The 21,971-nt window shown below is 37.7% G+C and overlaps 1 protein-coding gene and 1 pseudogene across 2 annotated transcripts in view; one reads left to right on the plus strand and one right to left on the minus strand.

Moving 5' to 3' along the window:
• ATG10 (autophagy related 10) overlaps positions 1-21,971 on the minus strand; it is a 237,446-nt gene that overhangs the window by 205,199 nt on the left and 10,276 nt on the right. For both annotated transcript variants that reach the window (XM_044266125.1, XM_044266130.1), the window contains one exon: positions 16,033-16,152. In XM_044266125.1, the coding sequence (XP_044122060.1) occupies positions 16,033-16,140 (108 nt within the window). In that variant the 5' untranslated portion in view covers positions 16,141-16,152. The remainder of the gene's footprint in view (positions 1-16,032; positions 16,153-21,971) is intronic.
• On the plus strand, positions 1,712-2,768 carry LOC122917952 (annotated as a pseudogene).

The following is a 21,971-nucleotide window of genomic DNA, read 5'->3' on the forward strand; positions in this document are numbered from 1 at the left end:
TCAGCTTAAGGCCTTAGCTGCAATTCTGGAACAAGATAAAAAAGTCCCACTCAAAACACTGTTACATGGTTATTTTTAAATCTCAAGTATGCATTAAATTCCACTATTCTGCATATTATAGAAAAATCCCACTTTTACAGAAATGTCAGTTTTATTAAAAAGACTGCCCTGAAGAGGTTATTTGAATGATACTTATTAACTTTTTATGTAAATTTTATGGTGTTTTCATGGATCCTAATTCACCAATTAAGGGATAAAAGAACATCAGCATTTTTAAAAATTTCTCATAATTTTTCAAATTAAACTTTTCACCTAATAAAGTTCTTCAGACAAACTGTGAATTTTTATTTTTTACAAAAAATCAGGTAATCATTCATTTAACAGATATTTGTTTGTGTGCCTACTTAATACTTGGTGATATTCTCAGTGCATTGGGCATATCAGCAAAGAAAACAAAGACCTCTGTCCTCATAGACTAAGCTGGGAAAGAGAGACATTAAACAATAAACATAATAAAAAAGTAAATTATAATGCACATTGGAAGGTGAATAGTAGTATGAGAAAAAGAAAACATGAAGTAGGATAAGGGAAGTCAGGAGTGAGGCTGACAGGTAGGAAGGAATGTAGAGAAACACTAGTGTTTCTCTAGTATGTTTGAGGAACAGCAAGGAAGCAGTGTGCCTGGATGGTGATGAATGAAAGGAAGGGAAATAGGAGGTGAAGTCAGAAGAGTAAGAAAGGTGAGGAAGGAGCAGGTCCCATAGTTTATAGTCTATTATTAATGTTTTTGTGTGGGGCACCTGGGTGGCTCAGTCAGTTGAACATTTGACTTTTGATTTCCGCTCAGGTCATGATCTCATGGTCCTGGGATCAAAACCCACTTTAGGGCTCTGCACTTGGTGGGGAGTCTGCTAGATGATTCTCTCTCTCCCTCTCCCACTGCCCTACCCCCTGCTTGGGCTTACACGCAATCTCTCTCTCTCTAAAATAAATAAATAAATGTTTTTAGAAATAAATAAATGTTTCAGCTTTTACCTAGAGTTGAGAAGTAATGCAATATGACTCATATTTTTTTAAAAAGATTTAATTTATTTATTTGACAGAGATCACAAGTAGGCAGAGAGGCAGAGAGGAGGAAGCAGGCTCCCCGCTGAGCAGAGTGCCCAATGTGGGGCTCGACCCTAGAACCCTGAGATCACGACCCGAGCTAAAGGCAGAGGCCCTAACCCACTGAGCCACCCAGGCGCCCCATGACTCACATTTTAAAAGGTAATGTTATACCATCCGAAGGCAAGGATGGAAGCAGGCAGATAGGAAGGTAATCCTAGTGAAAGTTGATGGTTGTTTACATCAGGGTGATAGCAAGGGGAGTTGATGAGAAATGGTCTGATCCAGATAATATGAGGGTAGAGCAACAGGATGACCTAATGGACTGAATGTGGGGTCTGAGAGGAATAGAGAACGTAAAGATAACTCCAGTACCTTGAACAATTGGGAAGATGGAGCCTTATCATTTGAGAGAAGATTAGTTTGGGTGGTAGTGGGTAAGTAAGTTGGGGGGGCGAGATTCAGAGTTTAATTTTGGACATGTTGACTTCAGGATCTAAGAGGAGACATTAAAGTAGAAATGTCAAGTAAGAAGTTGGACTGATGAATCTAGAATTCAAGAGAGAAGTCTGGACAGGGAATATATATTTGGCAGTAATTAATATTTGATGCAATTCAAATGATGACCTCCAGGTTCATGAGAATAGCTAAGAGAATCAGACAGTCCCTGGTGTGATTCCCTCCTACATGGCTCTCCTGTGGAACAGCAGTCATTGATCTCTGTCTGCCTCCTCTCCCACCTAAGATCATGCCACTACACCATGGAAGATTTAATGAACATGGACATGAGTCCCCCGAGGCCCCAGAACTATCCCTTCAATTGTGAACCTGAAGACTGACAAAGATTATCCCTTTAAGGTGGATAATGATGAAAATGAGCACCAGTTATCTTTAAGAAGGGTCAGTGTAGGGGTTGGTGCGAAGGATGAATTGGACACAGCTGAAACGGATGCAATGAGCTACAAACGCAGTCCAATTAAAGTCACACTGGCAACTTTGAAGATGTCTGTACAGCCAATGGTTTCCCTTCGGGCCTCTGCAATACCACCACCTGTGGTCTTACAATTGAAATGTGGTTCAGGGCCGGTGTGTACTAGCGAACAACCCTCAGTAGCTGTGGAGGAAGATGCAGAGTCAGAAGAAGAGAAGAAAGAAACTCCTTAGTGTATCTGGAAAGCATTCTGCCCCTGGAAGGGGTAGGAAGGGTCCAAAGAAAAAAATATAACTTGTTGCCAGTGAAGACGATAATGAAGATGATGATGATGATGATGATGATTTTGATGATGAGAAAACTGAAGAAAAGATTCCAGTAAAGAAATCTATACAAGATACTCCAGCCAAAAATGTACAAAAATCAAACCAGAATGGAAAAGAGTCAAAACCATCAACACCAAGATCAAAAAATCTTTCAAACCACAGGAAAAGACTCCCAAAACACCGAAAGGACCTTGTTCTATAGAAGACATTAAAGCAAAAATGCAAGTAAGTGGTTCTCTTCACAAAGTAGAAGCCAAGTTCATCAATCACGTCAAGAATTGTTTCCGGATGACTGACCAAGAGGCCACTGAAGGTCTCTGGCAGAGGAGGAAGTTTCTTCAAGAAAGCAGTTTAAACAGTGTGTTAAAATTTTCCATCTTATTTCATTTCTGAAACAGTTGATATCTGGCTGTCCCTTTTATAATGCACAGTGAGAACTTTCTCTTCTATGTCTGATAAATGTCCAGGTTCCATTGCCAAGAATGTGTTGTCTAAAATGCCTGTTTAGTTTTTAAAGCTGGAACTCCACCCTTTGCTTGGTTTTAAATATGTATGGAATGTTATAATAAGACATAGTAGTAGTGGTGGTCAGACAAATGGAATGGTGAGGAGACAAAAATATACATGTGAAATAAACTCAGTATTTTAATAAAGTGAAAAAAGAAAAAAAAAAGAAGAGAATAAGACATAGCATGGTCACTAATATTATGAGGTTATAGAGAAAAGAAAAACAACAAAGGAGACTGAAAAGGAGTGAAGAGTAATCTAAGAGGTAAACCAAGAGCATGAAAACACCAAATGTAAAAGTGTAACAAGAACAGAATGATAAATCCTGTCAAAAACTACTAAAGATCAGGGCGCCTGGGTGGCTCAGTGGGTTAAGCCGCTGCCTTCGGCTCAGGTCATGATCTCAGGGTCCTGGAATCAAGTCCCGCATTGGGCTCTCTGCTCAGCAGGGAGCCTGCTTCCCTCTCTCTCTCTGCCTGCCTCTCTGCCTACTTGTGATCTCTCTCTGTCAAATAAATAAATAAAATCTTTAAAAAAAAAAAAAAACTACTAAAGATCAAATAATTTACTAATGAGCTTAGTGGTAATGAACTTAGGGTTCACTGGTGACCTTACATAATACTGTATCCAATGGTTCATTCCACTAAAAAAGAATTTTGCTATTTAATAAAAATTCTTCTAAAACAAACAGGTTTTTAAACACTACTCAATGACCCACTTATTTCAAATAATACATTATACAATGAAATGAAATACAATGACATGTATTTATATAAGTAACAAACCTGGCAGAATTCCTTGCAGCTTATATGATTTTAACTCAATTAAACAAATATGTATAGAGTGCTTATCATGCTAAGCACCAAGGATATAGAAGTGAGGATACAGAAACAAACTGCTGGCAGTCAAGCTTTCAGACTACTATGGGGAATCAGGTAAGTATACAGATAATCACCACATAGAATGGTGCACCAGTTATATGGAAATAGAGAGAAGGGGGCATATCTTAGCTAAACATGAGGGTTAGGGTTGCCTATCTGAAGGAGGTAATGCTTAAATTTAATATGGAAAAAAATCTCCAGTGATATCATATCTGCAGTGTCTCCAGTATAAGTAAGCAATCTCACCAGCAAGTCTGAGGTAGCCATCCCAGTTAGTACATGCAACCAACCAGCAACATAAACAGAAACGTAACAGAAAGATCCTAGTAATGAGAGACCCACAGAGGGACTTGAACTCTGCAAACAACCCTGGCTGCCTTCCACCTGCATGTCTTTTTTTTTTTTTTTCCAATTTATTTATTTTCAGAAAAACGGTATTCATTATTTTTTCACCACACCCAGTGCTCCATGCAAGCCGTGCCCTCTATAATACCCACCACCTGGTACCCCAACCTCCCACCCCCCTGCCACTTCAAACCCCTCAGATTGTTTTTCAGAGTCCATAGTCTCTCATGGTTCACCTCCCCTTCCAATTTACCCAAAAGCACATACCCTCCCCAATGTCCATAACCCTACCCCCCTTCTCGCAACCCCCCTCCCCCCAGCAACCCACAGTTTGTTTCGTGAGATTAAGAGTCACTTATGGTTTGTCTCCCTCCCTATCCCATCTTGTTTCATGGATTCTTCTCCTACCCACTTAAGCCCCCATGTTGCATTACCACTTCCTCATATCAGGGAGATCATATGATAGTTGTCTTTCTCCGCTTGACTTATTTCGCTAAGCATGATATGCTCTAGTTCCATCCATGTTGTCGCAAATGGCAAGATTTCGTTTCTTTTGATGGCTGCATAGTATTCCATTGTGTATATATACCACATCTTCTTGATCCATTCATCTGTTGATGGACATCTAGGTTCTTTCCATAGTTTGGCTATTGTGGACATTGCTGCTATAAACATTCGGGTGCACGTGACCCTTTGGATCACTACGTTTGTATCTTTAGGGTAAATACCCAGTAGTGCAATTGCTGGGTCATAGGGCAGTTCTATTTTCAACATTCTGAGGAACCTCCATGCTGTTTTCCAGAGTGGTTGCACCAGCTTGCATTCCCACCAACAGTGTAGGAGGATTCCCCTTTCTCCGCATCCTCGCCAGCATCTGTCATTTCCTGACTTGTTGATTTTAGCCATTCTGACTGGTGTGAGGTGATATCTCATTGTGGTTTTGATTTGTATTTCCCTGATGCCGAGTGATATGGAGCACTTTTTCATGTGTCTGTTGGCCATCTGGATGTCTTCTTTGCAGAAACGTCTGTTCATGTCCTCTGCCCATTTCTTGATTGGATTATTTGTTCTTTGGGTGTTGAGTTTGTTAAGTTCTTTATAGATTTTGGACACTAGTCCTTTATCTGATATGTCGTTTGCAAATATCTTCTCCCATTCTGTCAGTTGTCTTTTGCCACCTGCATGTCTTAAGGAAACCAGGCTCTCTTCATGTCCTGGCTGACGGCAGGGCTGTGCACATGCACAGAGGATACAGGAGAAACTAGAAGCCAGGGCAGACTAGAAGCCTGCCCGAACTCTGAATGTGCTCCCAGCCCACATACAGATCCTTCAGGCAGGTGGAAATCTTACTCCACCCTTCATGCTCTGGGTGTTGGAACATAAGTCTGACCAACCATAGACTATGAAGCTCTACATAAATGTAATGTTGAAAGAAGCAAGACTCAAAAAAGTACATCTTTTTTAGGCATGAGCTGTGTATGCTTAGCTAAGGCGCCAGAGTTACATCCTGAAGTCATGAAGAATCACTGAAGGATTTAACCAGGGCGTAATGGGTTGGAATTTTAGGATGAAGGCAAGTTGGCAGAGGGCAGGATGAGACACAGAGACCAGGAATAACTCCTGAACAAAGACAGAGGCAATGGAAAGGAGAGCAGAGGAGGCAGAGGTGAGTCCATATGAAACATGTTTAAAGGGTCTGAGCCAGAAGGATGGTGGAAACACCTACTAAAACAAAGAATTCAGATGAGGAGGTTGAAAGACAATGAGCTCAGTTTTGATTACACTGAGCTCAGGGTTCACAGAATTCTGAACTGTGAGACTGCTTATGTCATTAAACACAGGACCATAGTGGTCCAGAAACCTGAGTTCTCGCTCCAGTTCTAGCTCAAACTTGGGCAGGTCAGTTGTTATTTTGGTGCCAAAGTCTATCGTTTATTCAAGTTATCTTCACACAAAATGAAGACAATAAGACAGCCCTAAGTGCCCTATATACATACAGGAGTGTCATGAGCGTAAAAAGAATGCTGTAAAATAAGAATACATTTGATTGTTGCTATCACACACATTTAGCTGGAAACGGTAACTAATAATATGACCAAAATGAAGCCATAAATATTGCAAAAGAAACCATATTTTCACTATGTCAGATAACATGGAAAGCATCAAATAATTATTTTTAAAAGTACTAGAGGTAGAAGATAGTTCATTTAGGTAACCAATTCCAAAAGATACCTAGCAAAATCAATCTTTAAAGTGAAAACTTGGGACGCCTGGGAGGCTCAGTCAGTTAAGTATCTGCATTTGGCTCATGATCTCAGGGTCTTGGGATGGAGTTCCCCGTTCCTTGCTCAGCGGGGAGTCTGCTTCTCCCTCTGCCTGCCACTCCTCCTGCTTGTGCACTTTCTCTTTCTCTCTCTCTCTCTCTCTCTCTCTCTCTCTCCCCCTCTGACAAATAAAGAAATAAAATTTAACAAAGTGAAAATGTATTGAGGTGCCTGGGTGACTTAGTCGGTTAACCGACCAACTCCTGATTTTGTCTCAGGTCATGATAGCAGGGTTGTGAGATCGAGCCCTGCTTTGGGCTCCATGCTGGGCATGGATTCCACTTGAGATTCTCTCTGTCCCTTGAGATTCCCTCTGCTCCTCTGGCCTGAGCATCCCCTCTCCCTCTCTTTAAAAAAAAAAAAAAAAAAAGATTTAATTAAAAAAAAATAAAGTGAAAACTTGTTTTCCTAAAAGGTAAGACAATGTTACAGATATGTAATTATACTCCAAATTTATAAATTTTAAAATAATACTCATTAATAATACCAATTGTAAATAGACATATGAGGGAAATTCATCAAAACAACTATAACTATACTAGGGTAGTATGATTTTTGATAATTTTTTCCCTATATTTTTACAAATATCCATGATCATAATAATATTGTCTGTAGTTGAAGGCCTTTCCGAAGGCTTTGGAAATAAGCATTTTTCAAGCTCATGTTTCAAGTTAAAAATAATCCATAATAGGTAGAGCACATAGGTGAATTATTTAATGAGAGAGAATGGCTCCCCAGCCAGCAAGATTTGACTGTAATCTGATAGCAACCAAAAGAGAGACTGGCCAGTCATTAAAATTTTAAAAAAGAGAGAGATCAGTGAAGGAAACATTGGCAGTGTCCACTGGACAGTTCAAGCAAGAGATTCTTACTCTATAAAACTAAAATTGCAATTTCTCCTCAATGGTAAGACTACCCCTATTACAGAGCAAGAGGTATGCCACTCTCAGATTATGTCATTAAATATCTCAGTATTACGACTACACATGAGAATTTGTACTTATTCTGTGTTCATACAATTGTTTGGCCCATCTACGAAGCAAAAATGAATCATCATGACAGTAGCATTCCAGTTCACTTGACAATTTTGTTATAAATTAATAAATTAGACTCTATATATTCTCTGTCTCTCTCTCTCTATGTCTCCCTCTCTACCCCCCTCTTTCTCTCTCTCTCTCTTCTTCTCTCTCTCTCTCCTCTTTCTCTCTCTCTCTCTATATATATATATATATAAACTTTAGAACTTAAGGGTAAGATGATCCTGGGCTTCATAAATTCATCACTGTAAGGATAACTCTACACAAGGCTTTTTGAAATAAAGCCTGTCACCCTGCCCAGGAAACCCAAACATCACTGTTAGCCAAGAATGTGCTTTTAATTGTTAAGCATGCAAAATTACTATCGCTGTTTAAATTTTAATTTATAAATTTGTGAAGTATTATAGCTTTTCATTCTCTTATACTCTTGATAATCTTTAAAAGTGATGCTCAAAAATATTTAACTCACAAGTGATATAACCTACTCTTGTTGAAATGATTGCTTAAGATTTGCATATGCTTAAGTGACAAATCATATCATAACACACAATAAATTATGAATGAAAAATCAAGTGTAACTGACTATGATTCAATGTTTATTAGAAAAACACAGCATGCTGTTCCAAGTGCATTTTTCTCCTAATCTCCAAAGATACACTAAAAACAATCTACTTTAGTCTAATCAAGAGACTATATCAATACAATATATTTAATCTTTATCTAGTGACATTTGGGCCCGGAAATAATATTTCATTAACTCACAGTGGATGGCTTAAACAAATACAGCATTATGCCAAAATTTAATAGAAGTAACACACTCACAACTTCCCTAAAAATGATTATTAATACAGTGATATATAATTTTTAAATAAGCTAGAAGAAAAAGAAAAGTTAACCAAAAATTAAATATTAACCAACAAAGGTATTTATTTGTTAATACACAAAGAAACATGATAGCTAAGAAACCTATGAAAAACGTCTATTTCTTTTAGTAAACCTTAAAATTGTCATTTACCTTTAGCAAAAGCCTATCAAAACATTTTAGGTATGCAGAGATTAAAAAATGGGTATTTAACATTTCATTTTTGAAATAAAAATCATTAATTCCAACAATTCAATATATAAATATCACTAACACGAACGGGTAGGCAAAGTAACTGTACTTAAAATACTAATTCCATTATTTACTCCTTAATTTGATTATGTTTCTGATAGAAATATCTAGTTGTGTTTATATATTATCAGCAAATTTGAGACATGGTCAAGAACTAGTCTTCTCAGATCTACAAGGAAAGCATTTTTAATCCTCTTTAATAATAGTGTGCTTTAGAAATAAAAGAAGTGAAATCTCTTAACAGAATGAGGCTATGCAATTCAGGATGTCCTCATCTAACAGAAATTCAATCCCAATTCTCTGTTTAGCTCTCTACTTCATAAAACCCAAATCAAAATTTATAGAAATAATAGATAAACTTGGAAGACATTAAGCTAAGTGAAAGAAGCCAGTCACTAAAAGATAAATGTTGTATGATTCCACTTATATTAGATACCTAGAATAATCAAATTCAGAGAGAGAGAGTAAATAGAATGGTGATTGCCAGCAGCTGAGAGGAGGGGCTAGTGGGAATACCTGTTAGTATTTAATGGGTACAGAGTTTTGTTTTAATGTATTTATTTGACAGAGAGAGAGATCACAAGTAGGCAGAGGGAAGGGGGTATGGGGGGAGGGGAAGCAGGCTCCCCGCTGAGTAGAAAGCCTGATGCAGGGCTACATCCCAGGACCCTGAGATCATGGCCTGAGCTGAAGGCAGAGGCTTAACCTACTGAGCCACCCAGTTGCCCCTAATGGGTACAAAGTTTTAATTTTGCAATATGAAAGAGTTCTGGGACTTGGTTGTATTCACAGTAAGAATGATGTACTTAACTCAAAAAAAAAAAAAAGAATGTACTTAACTCTAGTGAAATGCACACTTAAAAATGGTTAAGATGGTAAATTACATGTTGTTATGTGTATTTTACCAGAATTTTAAAGATTTTATCTATTTATTTATCTGAGAGAGAGTGTGCATGATTGGGGGAAGAGGCAGAGGGAAAGCAATAAGCACACACCCTGAGTGGGGAGCTCCATGCCAGGCTACATCCCAGGATCCCCAAGATCATGACCTGAGCCAAAGTAAGACAATTAGCCAACTGAGCTACCCAGGCACCCAACCATAACTTTTTTAAAAATTTAAAAATTGTAAAAATTAAAAAAAAATAGAAATAATATGTCTTTGTATCTTTTCCTGAGTTCATTCATTACTTTTAGTATATAATGAGAAATAAATTTGGAGTGCACTTGAAGTACCAATAATTTTAAGACAGGAAAAAAGAAAGCCCAAGTTAATTATATTGAGATATGTTTTGTCACTTTATATACGCTAGTGATGTTTTAAAACAGAATGTACCTGGCTGTGAGTTGATAATTGTGGGAGCTAGGTGATAGGCACATGTGAATTCATTATACCATTCTCTTTACTTTTGTACATTTGAAAATTTTTTATAAGACATTTAAAATAAAGACAGCTGTGCAAATAAGCAAAGTATGAAATTCAGGAGGGCAGCAGGATTGATGGGAATGGCAACCTGGGTTTTCTACCAAGATAGTGTTAAAGGATGGAAGAAAGGAAAGAATTAAAAAATCAACTTAAATTTCTAAGAATAAAATAAAATTGTAAAATTGTACTCTATCTAAATTAGGAAATAAGCCCTTTCAATCAGCTGTTCCTAAGCTGTAAAGAAAGTAATCAAAATATTTCTGGTGTGTCGCTATGTAAATTTCAAAATATAATCAAGTAGGTTTAACTAAAGATGGAGCTAGTGGGGGGGGCTTTTAATTCTTCTTTAACAATAACATACAAAATAATCCAGTATTAACTGTATAAAATCTAATTTCAATATTTGTAGACTATTTTGTTTACAGTATCTGAGTATCTCTCTTCCTATTTTTGCTATACAAAAGTGAGAAAATAAAGTTGAAAACCCATGGGAAATTATTTTATAAATAACCTATGAAAGGTCAAATCACAGAACTGAGGTCCTAAACTAATGTATTCATAACCAGTAGGTAAAAACAAAAAATTTAGAAGGCAAGTTGCTCTGAAGTTTTAAACTCTGCACAAATCACCAAAGGAGATCTAAATCTAAAATAAAGCTAAAAACATTTGCAATTGTTAATAAAGTTTACAATAAAGTGTAAATTATGACAGGACAGAAGAAAAGGAAGCACATATGTAACATACATCAAAGTAAAGAGAAAAGTACCAAATTCAAACCTATACACACATCACCCATAGTTAATACATAACAAGATTTTGCCAGATTTGCTTCTTCTACCCCTGATTTGTCTTTTATTTTGTTAAGCTAAATTGGTGTCATCTTATACTTTACTCCATAATCAAATATCCATAATGGGATTAAAGGACCTTTCAAAAGGTCCTTTTAGAGTTGATTTGTTTGACTTGGGCTCCAAATAAGGTTCACAAGTTACATTAGGATATGTCTCTTGAATTTCTTTTAATCTAGAGTAGTGCTGCTTAAAATATGGTCTGAACTGTTGTCAGCTCAAGAACTAATTGCTGTCAATCCAGAAACTGTTACCGGTGCTCAAACTCTTTGTTATAGGTCAGTAAGATAAATTCAGGTAAGATAAAGTCAGAACGGAAAAGTAAGGATTTAGATACTTTCATAGCAAGCTGACACTGTCAAAACATCCAAGTGCATGGTCAGTGGACCTACCACCCTGAACCAGGTTGGTGGTCATCACCCCTCCATGGTAATTCACATATGACCTGGGCTGCACACGAGGACCACCTACTGGTTGATGCCCAGAAAGGATTTTTTTTTTTTTTTTTTAAGAGAGTTGTGTGAGGGGCAAAATCAGAGGGAGAGGGAAGGAAGGAGAGAATGTAAAGCAGGCTCCATGCTCAGCATGGTGCCCAACATGGGATTCAATCTCATGACTCTGAGATCATGACCTGAGCTGAGTCGGATGCTCAGCTGACGGAGCCACCTAAGCACCCCCCAAAAAGGATACTTTAAAAACAAAACAAGCTTGGTCTTCAATACCAGATAGTTAGAGATGCAATCCTCTCCTCACTTCTTTACCGAACCATTAACTTTTTAAGGAAATTGAGTCAGTTGTCCTTCAGATTTCTTTATTTCTCTATTTGTTTCCTGTGGTGTCAATTAACTTGGTTCTCCATCACTTGACTTCCTTAATTGATTCTATTCAGGTTCAATATTTTGGGCAAGAATATTTCATGGATTGTGCTCTGCGATTCATATTATAAAACTTCAGCAAGTATACAATATCTGAATGTACTATTTTTAGTAATGCCATGATTAATCACTAGGGTTCAGGTGATGATAGCTCAATCCCTCCTTTGTAAATTCCCCATTAACCCTTCACCTAATAATTTCATCCACTGATTACTGCCACCTAATTCATTTCATTATGGACTGAAAAGTAGTGATTTTCTAATTCTACCATCCTTTCTACATTTATCAGATGGAATTTTGGGGGGAAAAGTTTCCTTACCAAATTAGTCTATTTAGTTAACATGAAATACAAATAATACAGTAAAGGTAAGATAAATGCTTATTTCTTTCCTTTTGCTTAATAATTTCAAAACAAAAATATTCAGTGAGTTAGGTTTGGAGACCCTTCTATTCCACTCTCCCCTGTGTTTGTTCATTCTCTCTCTCTCTCTCTCTCTGTGTGTGTGTGTGTGTGTGTGTGTGAGTATTGTATTTCAGACGTGGCTGAAATGGATGTCTCAATCAGTTAAGTGGCTGTTCAGGTCCTGATCTCAGGGTCCTGGGATCAAGCCCCAGGTCAGGTGCCCTGCTCAGCAGGAAGCCTGCTTCTCCCTTTCCCTCTGCCCCTCCCCACCGATCCCACCCTGGACTTGAGTATGCAGGAGTGTGCGCACATGCACTCACTCTCTCTAAAATAAATAAATAAAATCTGGGGGAAAAAAATGCCTTCATTGCATGCATTCATTGTTGTTTGCCATCTTTTGCTCTTCCTCTCATCCTGGAGGACTCAGAATAAAACACTAAAGACCAGCACTGTATATTCGGTGGTAAATAGATTTTTATAGAGTTTTCTGAAAATTTAACTACAATTTCATTTATAGCATTATTTCTAAAATAAAAGACTGAAAAATTTCAAACAACCAGCTAAAAATCATAACCATAATATGGCTTTCCATATGCCAGAGACTGTGCTAAACTCTTTGAATATAAATCCCATTTAATCTACACAACTACCATACTATATGGTGGGTATTATTTTTATTCCTATTTTATAGGTTAAAAAAAAAATGAAGTTTAGAAACTTTAAGAAATCTGTCCAAAATCCAGCTTGTAAATGGTAGAGCAAGGATTTGTAGCCATGTCTAACTCTGAAGTCCATGCTCTTAACAAATATCTTTAATATCTAAAAGACCATTATGTTAAACAATGGCCTTCAACAAGAGTATGCCACCTTCCTTAGAGGTATTTATAAACAAACCTGAAGGTCTGAGTACTCTTTAAAGGAGGCTCTATATAAAGGGATAAATAAGATCCTTTTTAAAAATAACTGTCAGAAAAATAAAAATAATAGATAACTTTCAGGGGCAGAGGGAGGAATTATAAAGGTATAAAAGCAACCTCTTGGGGGTAATGGGTATGATCACCCTCTTGACTGTAGCAAGGGTTCATCAGCCTCACGCACAGCTTGTTTCCCAATTTTACCTCGACTACTATTTTTTTGATAAAATAAAAACAAATTTCTGGAGCCTATAAAGTAAAACAACAGTATAAGTATTCTCTCCAAAAAGTCCCAGAAAAGACTGAGATAAAGACTGAATGAAGGTTTGAAGGAAAAAAACCAAGGGACTGATTCAGAATTTCCTTCATAAAAGTGGGACAGCCCTGCAGATATTAAGTGGCAAAAATACTAACCTACCAAAATTCACAAGAGAGGTATCTGCTTTGCCGAGAGCCCCCTTTACTGATTCAGATCAGCAACATGCACTGAAGTAGGGCAGGGTAAGAAACCACAGTCATACCACACACATACCCAACAACAGAATGTAAATCACCACACATATCCCACATATTATTCATCAGTAGCATGTTGGGTTTAGTCCTGTTTCTGAAAAGTTTTTTAAGTAGTTGCCAATATCTGTAAATTTACTTTTCTTGAAAGGTCTGGTAACCCCTGTGTCACATTCCCAACCTGGCAAGAGGACAAACACTCTGCTGGGCACAGGCCTTAGGACTCAGGGTCCAGATTGTCTTGTACCTGGCAGCTTGATCCATTTATGTTACAAATCCCTGGACTTCAGGGCTTTTGAGTCTGTAGTCCTTGCCCTAAGGTCACAAAGATTTTCTCTAAACAGTGTTCTGTTTTGTTTTGGTACTATCTATGGGCTCACCTCCACATTAAAAAAAAAACAACAAAACAAACAAACAACAAAAAAAAACCCCTGCCCTTAATTAGAGGTGCAATTCTAACTCTGAAGGGTAGGTAACTTTCCTAACTGAGCAGTCAATAGCAATGAACAAGAAGCCAATGACAGCCATACCCCACCCCTGAAGCAGAGGACAGATAAGAATAAAAGCAAATCCTGGAAACTAGTTCTTGGCACACTAGTTTCAACAAATTCACAGAAGACATTTCTAACAGATATAATATTATCATGAATCTCCCTCCTGGAGACCCTTCCCAGCATTCCCCAACAAACGTATGTGTGTGTGTTTGTGCACGTGTGTGGACATGCACTCATGCACATGTACACACACACACACACACACACACAGTCCCATCTCCCTCCCTAAACTTTTCCTCCCCCATTCTACCAGGTCACTGAAATAGTAGCTAGAACATCTATTATTCTAATTCTAGGGGAGGTGAATCATGAGAGACCACGGACTCTGAAAAACAATCTGAGGGGTTTGCAGTAGCAGGGGGGTGGGAGGTTGGGATACCAGGTGGTGGGTATTATAGAGGGCACGGATTGCATGGAGCTCTGGGTGTGGTGAAAAAATAATGAATACTGTTATGCTGAAAATAAATAAATTTAATTTAAAAATAATAATAAGAAGAAGAATAAACAAAGCAGACAAAAAAAAAGAAAGAAAATTTCTTTTTTAAAATTTATTAAAAAAAAAATTTGTGGAAAGGAAAGGAAAAGTTTCTCAGGAATAACCATACAAATTATTACAGATCAAACAGGATCAGAAACCTACATTTATCCAATAAATAAACAGCCAAATTTTTAAAAAATCATATATCAGAAACGTGATATTAAAGTCAGGATGGGGACACCTGGGTGGCTCAGCCAGTTAAGCAGCTAACTTCAGCTCAGGTTAGGATTCTAAGGTCCTGGGATCAAGTCACACAACGGTCTCCCTGCTCAGCAGGGAGCCTGCTTCTCCCTCTGTCTGTCACTCCCTCTCCTTGTGTGCTCTCTATCTCTGATTATAAATAAATAAAGTCAGGATGAAGAAAATAAAAGATGAATAAAGATGAATAAACACTCAACACAATAGCAATCAAAATTATAAAACACTCAGAAAAAAGATTAATAAAAGGTACTAATAATAAAATCATGTTATCCCAGAGCAGGAGATGCCTTATGAACTGTCCAGTCACTAACTTAAAGAGTGGGGCTGGAGTCTCTCGTGACATTCCCCCACTCCCACCCCATGAAAGCTTAGCTGGCACATGACCCAAAGGGAAATCACGGCTTCTCTCTCTCTGGTAACACTGTAGATCAGGTCAAAAACTGCATTTCCCTGGCCTACTTCTGAATCATAGGAATCAGCTCTAAAGTATTCACATTTCTCGGAGTTCATATAGCAAACAGAGCCAATAATCACAAAAACTGGGAATCACCACTTTTTTTAGGTATCAGATTAAAAAATCAAGTAGAGAAAATTTATCCTATCAGAAAATTATCTCAAGGAACTGTTGGCAGAGAAACCTTACTAAGTATAATCCATACTAAGTATAATGTGTAGAAATAAATGAGTCCATAGACCTTTTACATCATTATTACTGAATAGAACCAAAGAAAGAATGCTTTGGAATGTGTTTACATCATTAAGAAATTTCCAATTGATTCATTCCTCAATATTTCAGACTTTGTGATTGTTTGACTCTGGTTTGGTTTCAGGATTATCTTTCCACTCTCCGGACAAAAGCACTTTCCTAAGAAAATAAATAGTGTAAATAAATGGTTTGAAGCACCACAGAAGCATCTGTTTACATTCAGATAATTAATATGCTATGCATTCTTATCTATTAAATTAAAGGAGGTCACCTAAGGACTTTTCTAGATAATACTTCATTAGCCCAATTATAATGAGTATATATAGTTGAAACAATAAAATGGACATCTGTTTTAAAACAGTCTTCAATTTAAGCCTTTTACTAAATCAAACTAGCTTTCATACATTAGTTTAAATTACTGAGGCTTTATACAGCCAAAGGAAAAAAAACACTTTATTAAAATAGAAAATAAAAGTTTCTGTTCTTACCTTCGAAGTTCTCCATTCCCAACCATCACTTATCTGCTGTGAATGCTTAATGAATTCTGCACAAAAGTGCTGGAATGTTTTTTCTCCAAAGAACTCATCTTCTTCCATACTAAATGATAACTGTAATATAAAAACTAAGTATAAGTATGAGCTGTAGAATGAATGCTAAAAGGAATTCTGCTAAATCACTTACTTCTTTAAACAAACCAAAATTTGAGACATAGAATGGGAAATATCTTCAGAGCCATTCCAAAAAAGCACTATGTTTCCATCCTTCTTACCCTATCCCCATTTTTTAATCAGAAAGAAAATGTGGTCAACATGAAAACTTAAAACCTAGATTTATAACAAAAACACATCTATGGTTCAAAAAGTTAAATCTGTCTATAAATTTAGTTTCAAGAGCTTAATTTTATCTCACTTCTTCTAAGCTAGTGCTTCTAAACAATCTCCTCAGAGCTTCCTTCTCTACTTTCTACATTACTTAGCTCTTACATAGAGAGTGTGGTAGTGCTTAGTAAAGCTGAGCTGTTCTTCTGTTCTTCACACTTTATTAGAGAGTTCAGTTCACTAACCAATGATGTTCTTAAGCCTGAAAGTTTGGTTTTTCAAGGTGTAAGGTTATGATCACCTAAGTAATGACCTACTTTATCAAATCTACAAATGTAACAAGTCAAGGAATAGCCACAACTTTCTTACAAAAATCTATCCAAAATATGAACCATTGATTATAATAAGAGAAATTTAGAGCTAGAAGGAATTGTTAAATTATATAGTTCAAGACCTTTGATGAAAAAGTTAGACCAACTGAATTCCTACATTTTCCTCACTGGTACTGAGCATCATCAGGAAAATTACCACTTGTTGATTGCTTACTGTGTCAAGCACTACGTTAAACACTTTACATCCCCATTTAATCCTCACACAACCCAAAGACTGTTGTTACCCCCATTCCCCAAAAGAATAAGAGAAAGAAATCTGCTCAAGAAATGCAAATGAGGTCAACTAATCTTCGACAAAGCAGGAAAGAATGTCCAATGGAAAAAAGACAGCCTCTTCAATAAATGGTGTTGGGAAAATTGGACAGCCACATGCAGAAAAATGAAATTGGACCATTTCCTTACACCACACACAAAAATAGACTCAAAATGGATGAAGGACCTTAATGTGAGAAAGGAATCCATCAAAATCCTTGAGGAGAAAACAGGCAGCAACCTCTTCGACCTCAGCCGCAGCAACATCTTCCTAGGAACATTTGGCAAGAGAAGCAAGGGCAAAAATGAACTATTGGGATTTTATCAAGCTCAAAAGCTTTTGCACAGCAAAGGAAACAGTTAACAAAAACAAAGACAACTGGAAGAATGGGAGAAGATATTTGCAAACAACAAATCAGATAAAGGACTAGTGTCCAAAATCTATAAAGAACTTAACAAACTCAACACCCAAAGAACAAACAATCCAATCAAGAAATGGGCAGAGGACATGAACAGACGTTTCTGCAAAGAAGACATCCAGATGGCCAACAGACACATGAAAAAGTGCTCCATATCACTCGGCATCAGGGAAATACAAATCAAAACCACAATGAGATATCACCTCTCACTAGTCAGAATGGCTAAAATCAACAAGTCAGGAAATGACAGATGCTGGCGAGGATGCGGAGAAAGGGGAATCCTCCTACACTGTTGGTGGGAATGCAAGCTGGTGCAACCACTCTGGAAAACAGCATGGAGGTTCCTCAAAATGTTGAAAATAGAACTGCCCTATGACCCAGCAATTGCACTACTGGGTATTTACCCTAAAGATACAAACGTAGTGATCCAAAGGGGCACGTGCACCCGAGTGTTTATAGCAGCAATGTCTACAATAGCCAAACTATGGAAAGAACCTAGATGTCCATCAACAGATGAATGAATAAAGAAGATGTGGTATATATACACAATGGAATACTATGCAACCATCAAAAGAAATGAAATCTTGCCATTTGCGACAACGTGGATGGAACTAGAGGGTATCATGCTAAGTGAAATAAGTCAAGCTGAGAAAGACAACTATCATATGATCTCCCTGATATGAGGAAGTAGTGATGTAACATGGGGGCTTACGTGGGTAGGAGAAGAATAAATGAAACAAGATGGGATTGGGAGAGAGAAAAACCCTAAGTGACTCTTAATCTCACAAAACAAACTGAGGGTTGCTGGGGGGAGGGGGGTTAGGAAGAAGGGGGGTGGGGTTATGGACCTTGGGGAGGGTATGTGCTTTGGTGAGTGCTGTGAAGTGTGTAAACCTGGAGATTCACAGACCTGTATCCCTGGGGATAAAAATATATGTTTATAAAAAATAAAAAATTAAAAAAAAAAAGAAATGCAAATGAGAAAGGATTCAAACCCTGATTTGGCTCTAAGGCCAGTGATCTGTCTATACTAGCTGATTCTTAGTACAGTGTTCTTTCTGATTATTCAAATTTAGTATGACCTAGAGAAGAATGTGCTCATTCAGCCAAGAAACACAGACTGAATATCTACAGTAGGTACTATGCATAGGTGAAGGTTAGATATACAAAATGAAAATATATATATATGTGTGTATAAATACATATATATTCCTTGCCTTGTAAGAGCTCACACTGTAATGAAGGGAGATAAGCAATAAAAATCATTATAGTAGAAACTCTCTTAACCAACCTCCAGTCAATCAACTTGCCAAGTTAACTGAAAACTATCCATTCCCTTGGTAAATACTGTTGTCTACAACATGCTGATCATGAGCACCTTGCTACCATCAGTTGAGTTTATATTCACAAACCACATCTGTATATTATAAATACATGCTTTAATTAAATGCTACACAAACCAAACCCATAAAATGCAAGTAAAAAAGAAAAATAACTGCTATTTTTATGATTTAATGCCTTAGAAAGACTTTATAAAGGTAAGTCCCCATAAGAAAAAATACCTACTTATTGAAGTAGGTATGGACAATGCAACTGAAAAGACTGGTGGGGGAAAAAACCATACAAATCTAGGATCCTGTGCTCACATTGCTACATAAATAGCTTGAGTTCTTTCTTTTAAATGCAAACTAGAAATCTAGAGGATGCATTCTGCGTTCAGTATATTCATGAAGGAACAATGAATTCCATTCAAGTATACATACTCAAAGAAAATCCCTCGGTCATACATGAGACAATCGACAGGAATGTATTTCTGTTCTAAGTTTAAATAAAATGTTTCATGTCTACATGTATTTTTTTTTAACTCTAACTTTAATGAACTTTTTCAGTGACTTGATCAACTCTCAATCCTTACAGCACTGGAAAACAGCATTTATGTTTAAAGTATATACAAATGATTGAGTCCCTCACCAAGAGGGGATAGTGTCGGAGGGTGTGTGAGGTGGGCATGAAGATGAATCTTGAAGTTATATAAGAGTTTTTGTAGTGCAGACTGTTATGGGGTAAAGCACAAGGGTAAGAACAGTAGTCCAAGCAGGGAGAATGGTATGAACAAAGGCAAGTTAGGGTGCAGAGAACTCCAAGTCTGATCTCACAAACATGATACAGATATACTCTAGTCACATGCAAGTTAAACTTGTCTGCTCTCTATTGGAGCAGAATGGCAGAGGTAAAGCTTCAAAGGTACAATACTGAAGAGTAATAAAATTTTGATGGGAGACTTACATGCCACACAAGAAGGAAGGGTGCTGTGATTACCATTAGCAATGCTCAGCTCCCCAGGTACAGGAACCAGCAGGGAGCTGCACTGAGCACACGTGCAAAGTTGAGGTTTTGCCGGGTTGATTCAGTGGAAGGATAAAGGTAGAAGAAGAAATAAAATATGCTAGTGAGAATAAGCTCATAGTTCCAGATGAGGCAGGAAAGTAAAAATACCAAGAGAAGATTGAAGGGCTGGGAAAACACGGTAGTATCAAAGAATATCAGATACTAAAAAGGGCTAAGAACCACCATAGTGAAAGGAAGGAAAAGGAAGACCAGAAGACATTGAGACTTTAGAACTTCAGGAGGTCTCAGCAAGGATATAAAGTAACTTACAGATACAGGTCGCTGGAGCTCAGAGGTTTAGAAAAATATGAAGCTTATATTTGCTGTTTTTCATATGGATGCTGAAGTCACTTAGAATTATCTGGAGAGTTAGTGGGGGTGAAGAGCAAATGAAGGAAGATGGAAGATCAAATGAGCGATTTGTAAATGACAAGGGACAAATGGTAGGAGATGGTGTATAATGCTAAATCCATCAAGAATAACCACTAATAGGGACGCCTGGGTGGCGCAGTTGGTTGGACGACTGCCTTCGGCTCAGGGCGTGATCCTGGAGTCCCGGGATCGAGTCCCACATCGGGCTCCCAGCTCCATGGGGAGTCTGCTTCGCTCTCTGACCTTCTCCTCGCTCGTGCTCTCTCTCACTGTCTCTCTCTCGCAAATAAATAAATAAAATCTTTAAAAAAAAAAAAAAAAAAAAAGAATAACCACTAATAAACTAATACAGGTGATCCTGATGAGCCAAAACACAGCCTTGGATTCCTTCTCAAGATGGTGCAAAAAGGAGCCACTACCAGTAAAAAGGGATATGTGACACTACCAGTGAATATGTGAGAAAAAGACCTAGCTCGGCTATATTGGGTAGAGTTGAATTTCATAGGATATAAAATTCCTCAAAAGATTTTCAAAGAAGCCCTAAAAGAGCTGGGATATCTACATGAAGCTAAAGAAGCAGTGACCTAAAATTTTCTCTGGGGAAGGAGAGGCTACCAGTCATCTCCAGACCCTACAATTCATAGGTTGGAGGAAGGAGCAGCTTCCACTCAAACAGTTTCAGTTTTTGTTTGTTGTTTCTTGTTTCAAAGTCAAATTTCCTTTAAAACTAGTTAGTGGAAGCAGTGACCTGTGAAGATGTTAACACCATGTGAGATGGAAGTGTGGAAACTGATCCACGGTATATATCCACTCACTACCCCCACCCTGGAAATTCACAATATACATTGTGATGGGGAAACTTAACTCAGGGTTTCCTGACCCTTTTGACCATAAAATTCTTTTTCTGGGAACACTTAACTTACTCCACAGAATGTAGTAAAGACAATAACGCGTTAAGGATCAAGATAAGTTTGTTTACTAGGGATGTGTGCTCCAGAGATCATAATGGAAAATCTGAGAGGGTAGGAGAACAGTGGGAGAACAGGATTGGGAAAGGAAAGCACCACGTACAGGAATTCTGAGTACGTAAGAGACAATAAAATGCAGGGGCTTCTACTGAGGCAGTCTTCTCAAACATTTCAGGTATGTTAAAATATCTCCGGGTTATACATGAAATCCTGGTTAAGGTGCTTCAGTGCACACACAAGAAAGTGACATCTAAGAAGACATTAAAAGGAAGAACAGAAGTTAACCAAGCAAAGGAAGGAGGCAAAGGAATAGAATGTCCAAAAATCTGAATAAAAGGGAAGGTCCGGTAATTAAAGAACTCTTGCTTGACTGAAATACAGCGGTAGAGGAGGGTTATTGAGGAAGGAGAGCGTGCTAGCTTGAGGGCTCAAAAGGGTTTTGACTATGGGAGTAAACTGGTATTTGCATTCTGGCTTCTGGTCGAGACTGCAGTTCTTGCCTGACTAGATGAACACCTATTAGAAGTCTCTTGCAATAATTCAGGAAAGACAAAATAATTCCAAACAGAGCCAAAGACTGGAAGTAGGGTAGAAAGGGGGAGGATTCAAAAGGTATTTTGATAGTATACTCATGACAACGGAGTGGATCTTGGTAGGTGAGGGATCTGTGGGAGAAAAGATTCAAGGAAGATTCCCTGCTCTTTACCGTAGGTGGTGGTACACTGAGTAAGAACAGGATTGGGGAGTGAGATGGACTTAATTCAATCACACTGATTTTGAGTTTGAAATACCTGTGCAATACCCATGTGAGGAGAATC

This window comes from Neovison vison, chromosome 1 (assembly GCF_020171115.1).
Source record: "Neovison vison isolate M4711 chromosome 1, ASM_NN_V1, whole genome shotgun sequence".
Taxonomy (NCBI): Eukaryota; Metazoa; Chordata; class Mammalia; order Carnivora; family Mustelidae; genus Neogale; species Neogale vison.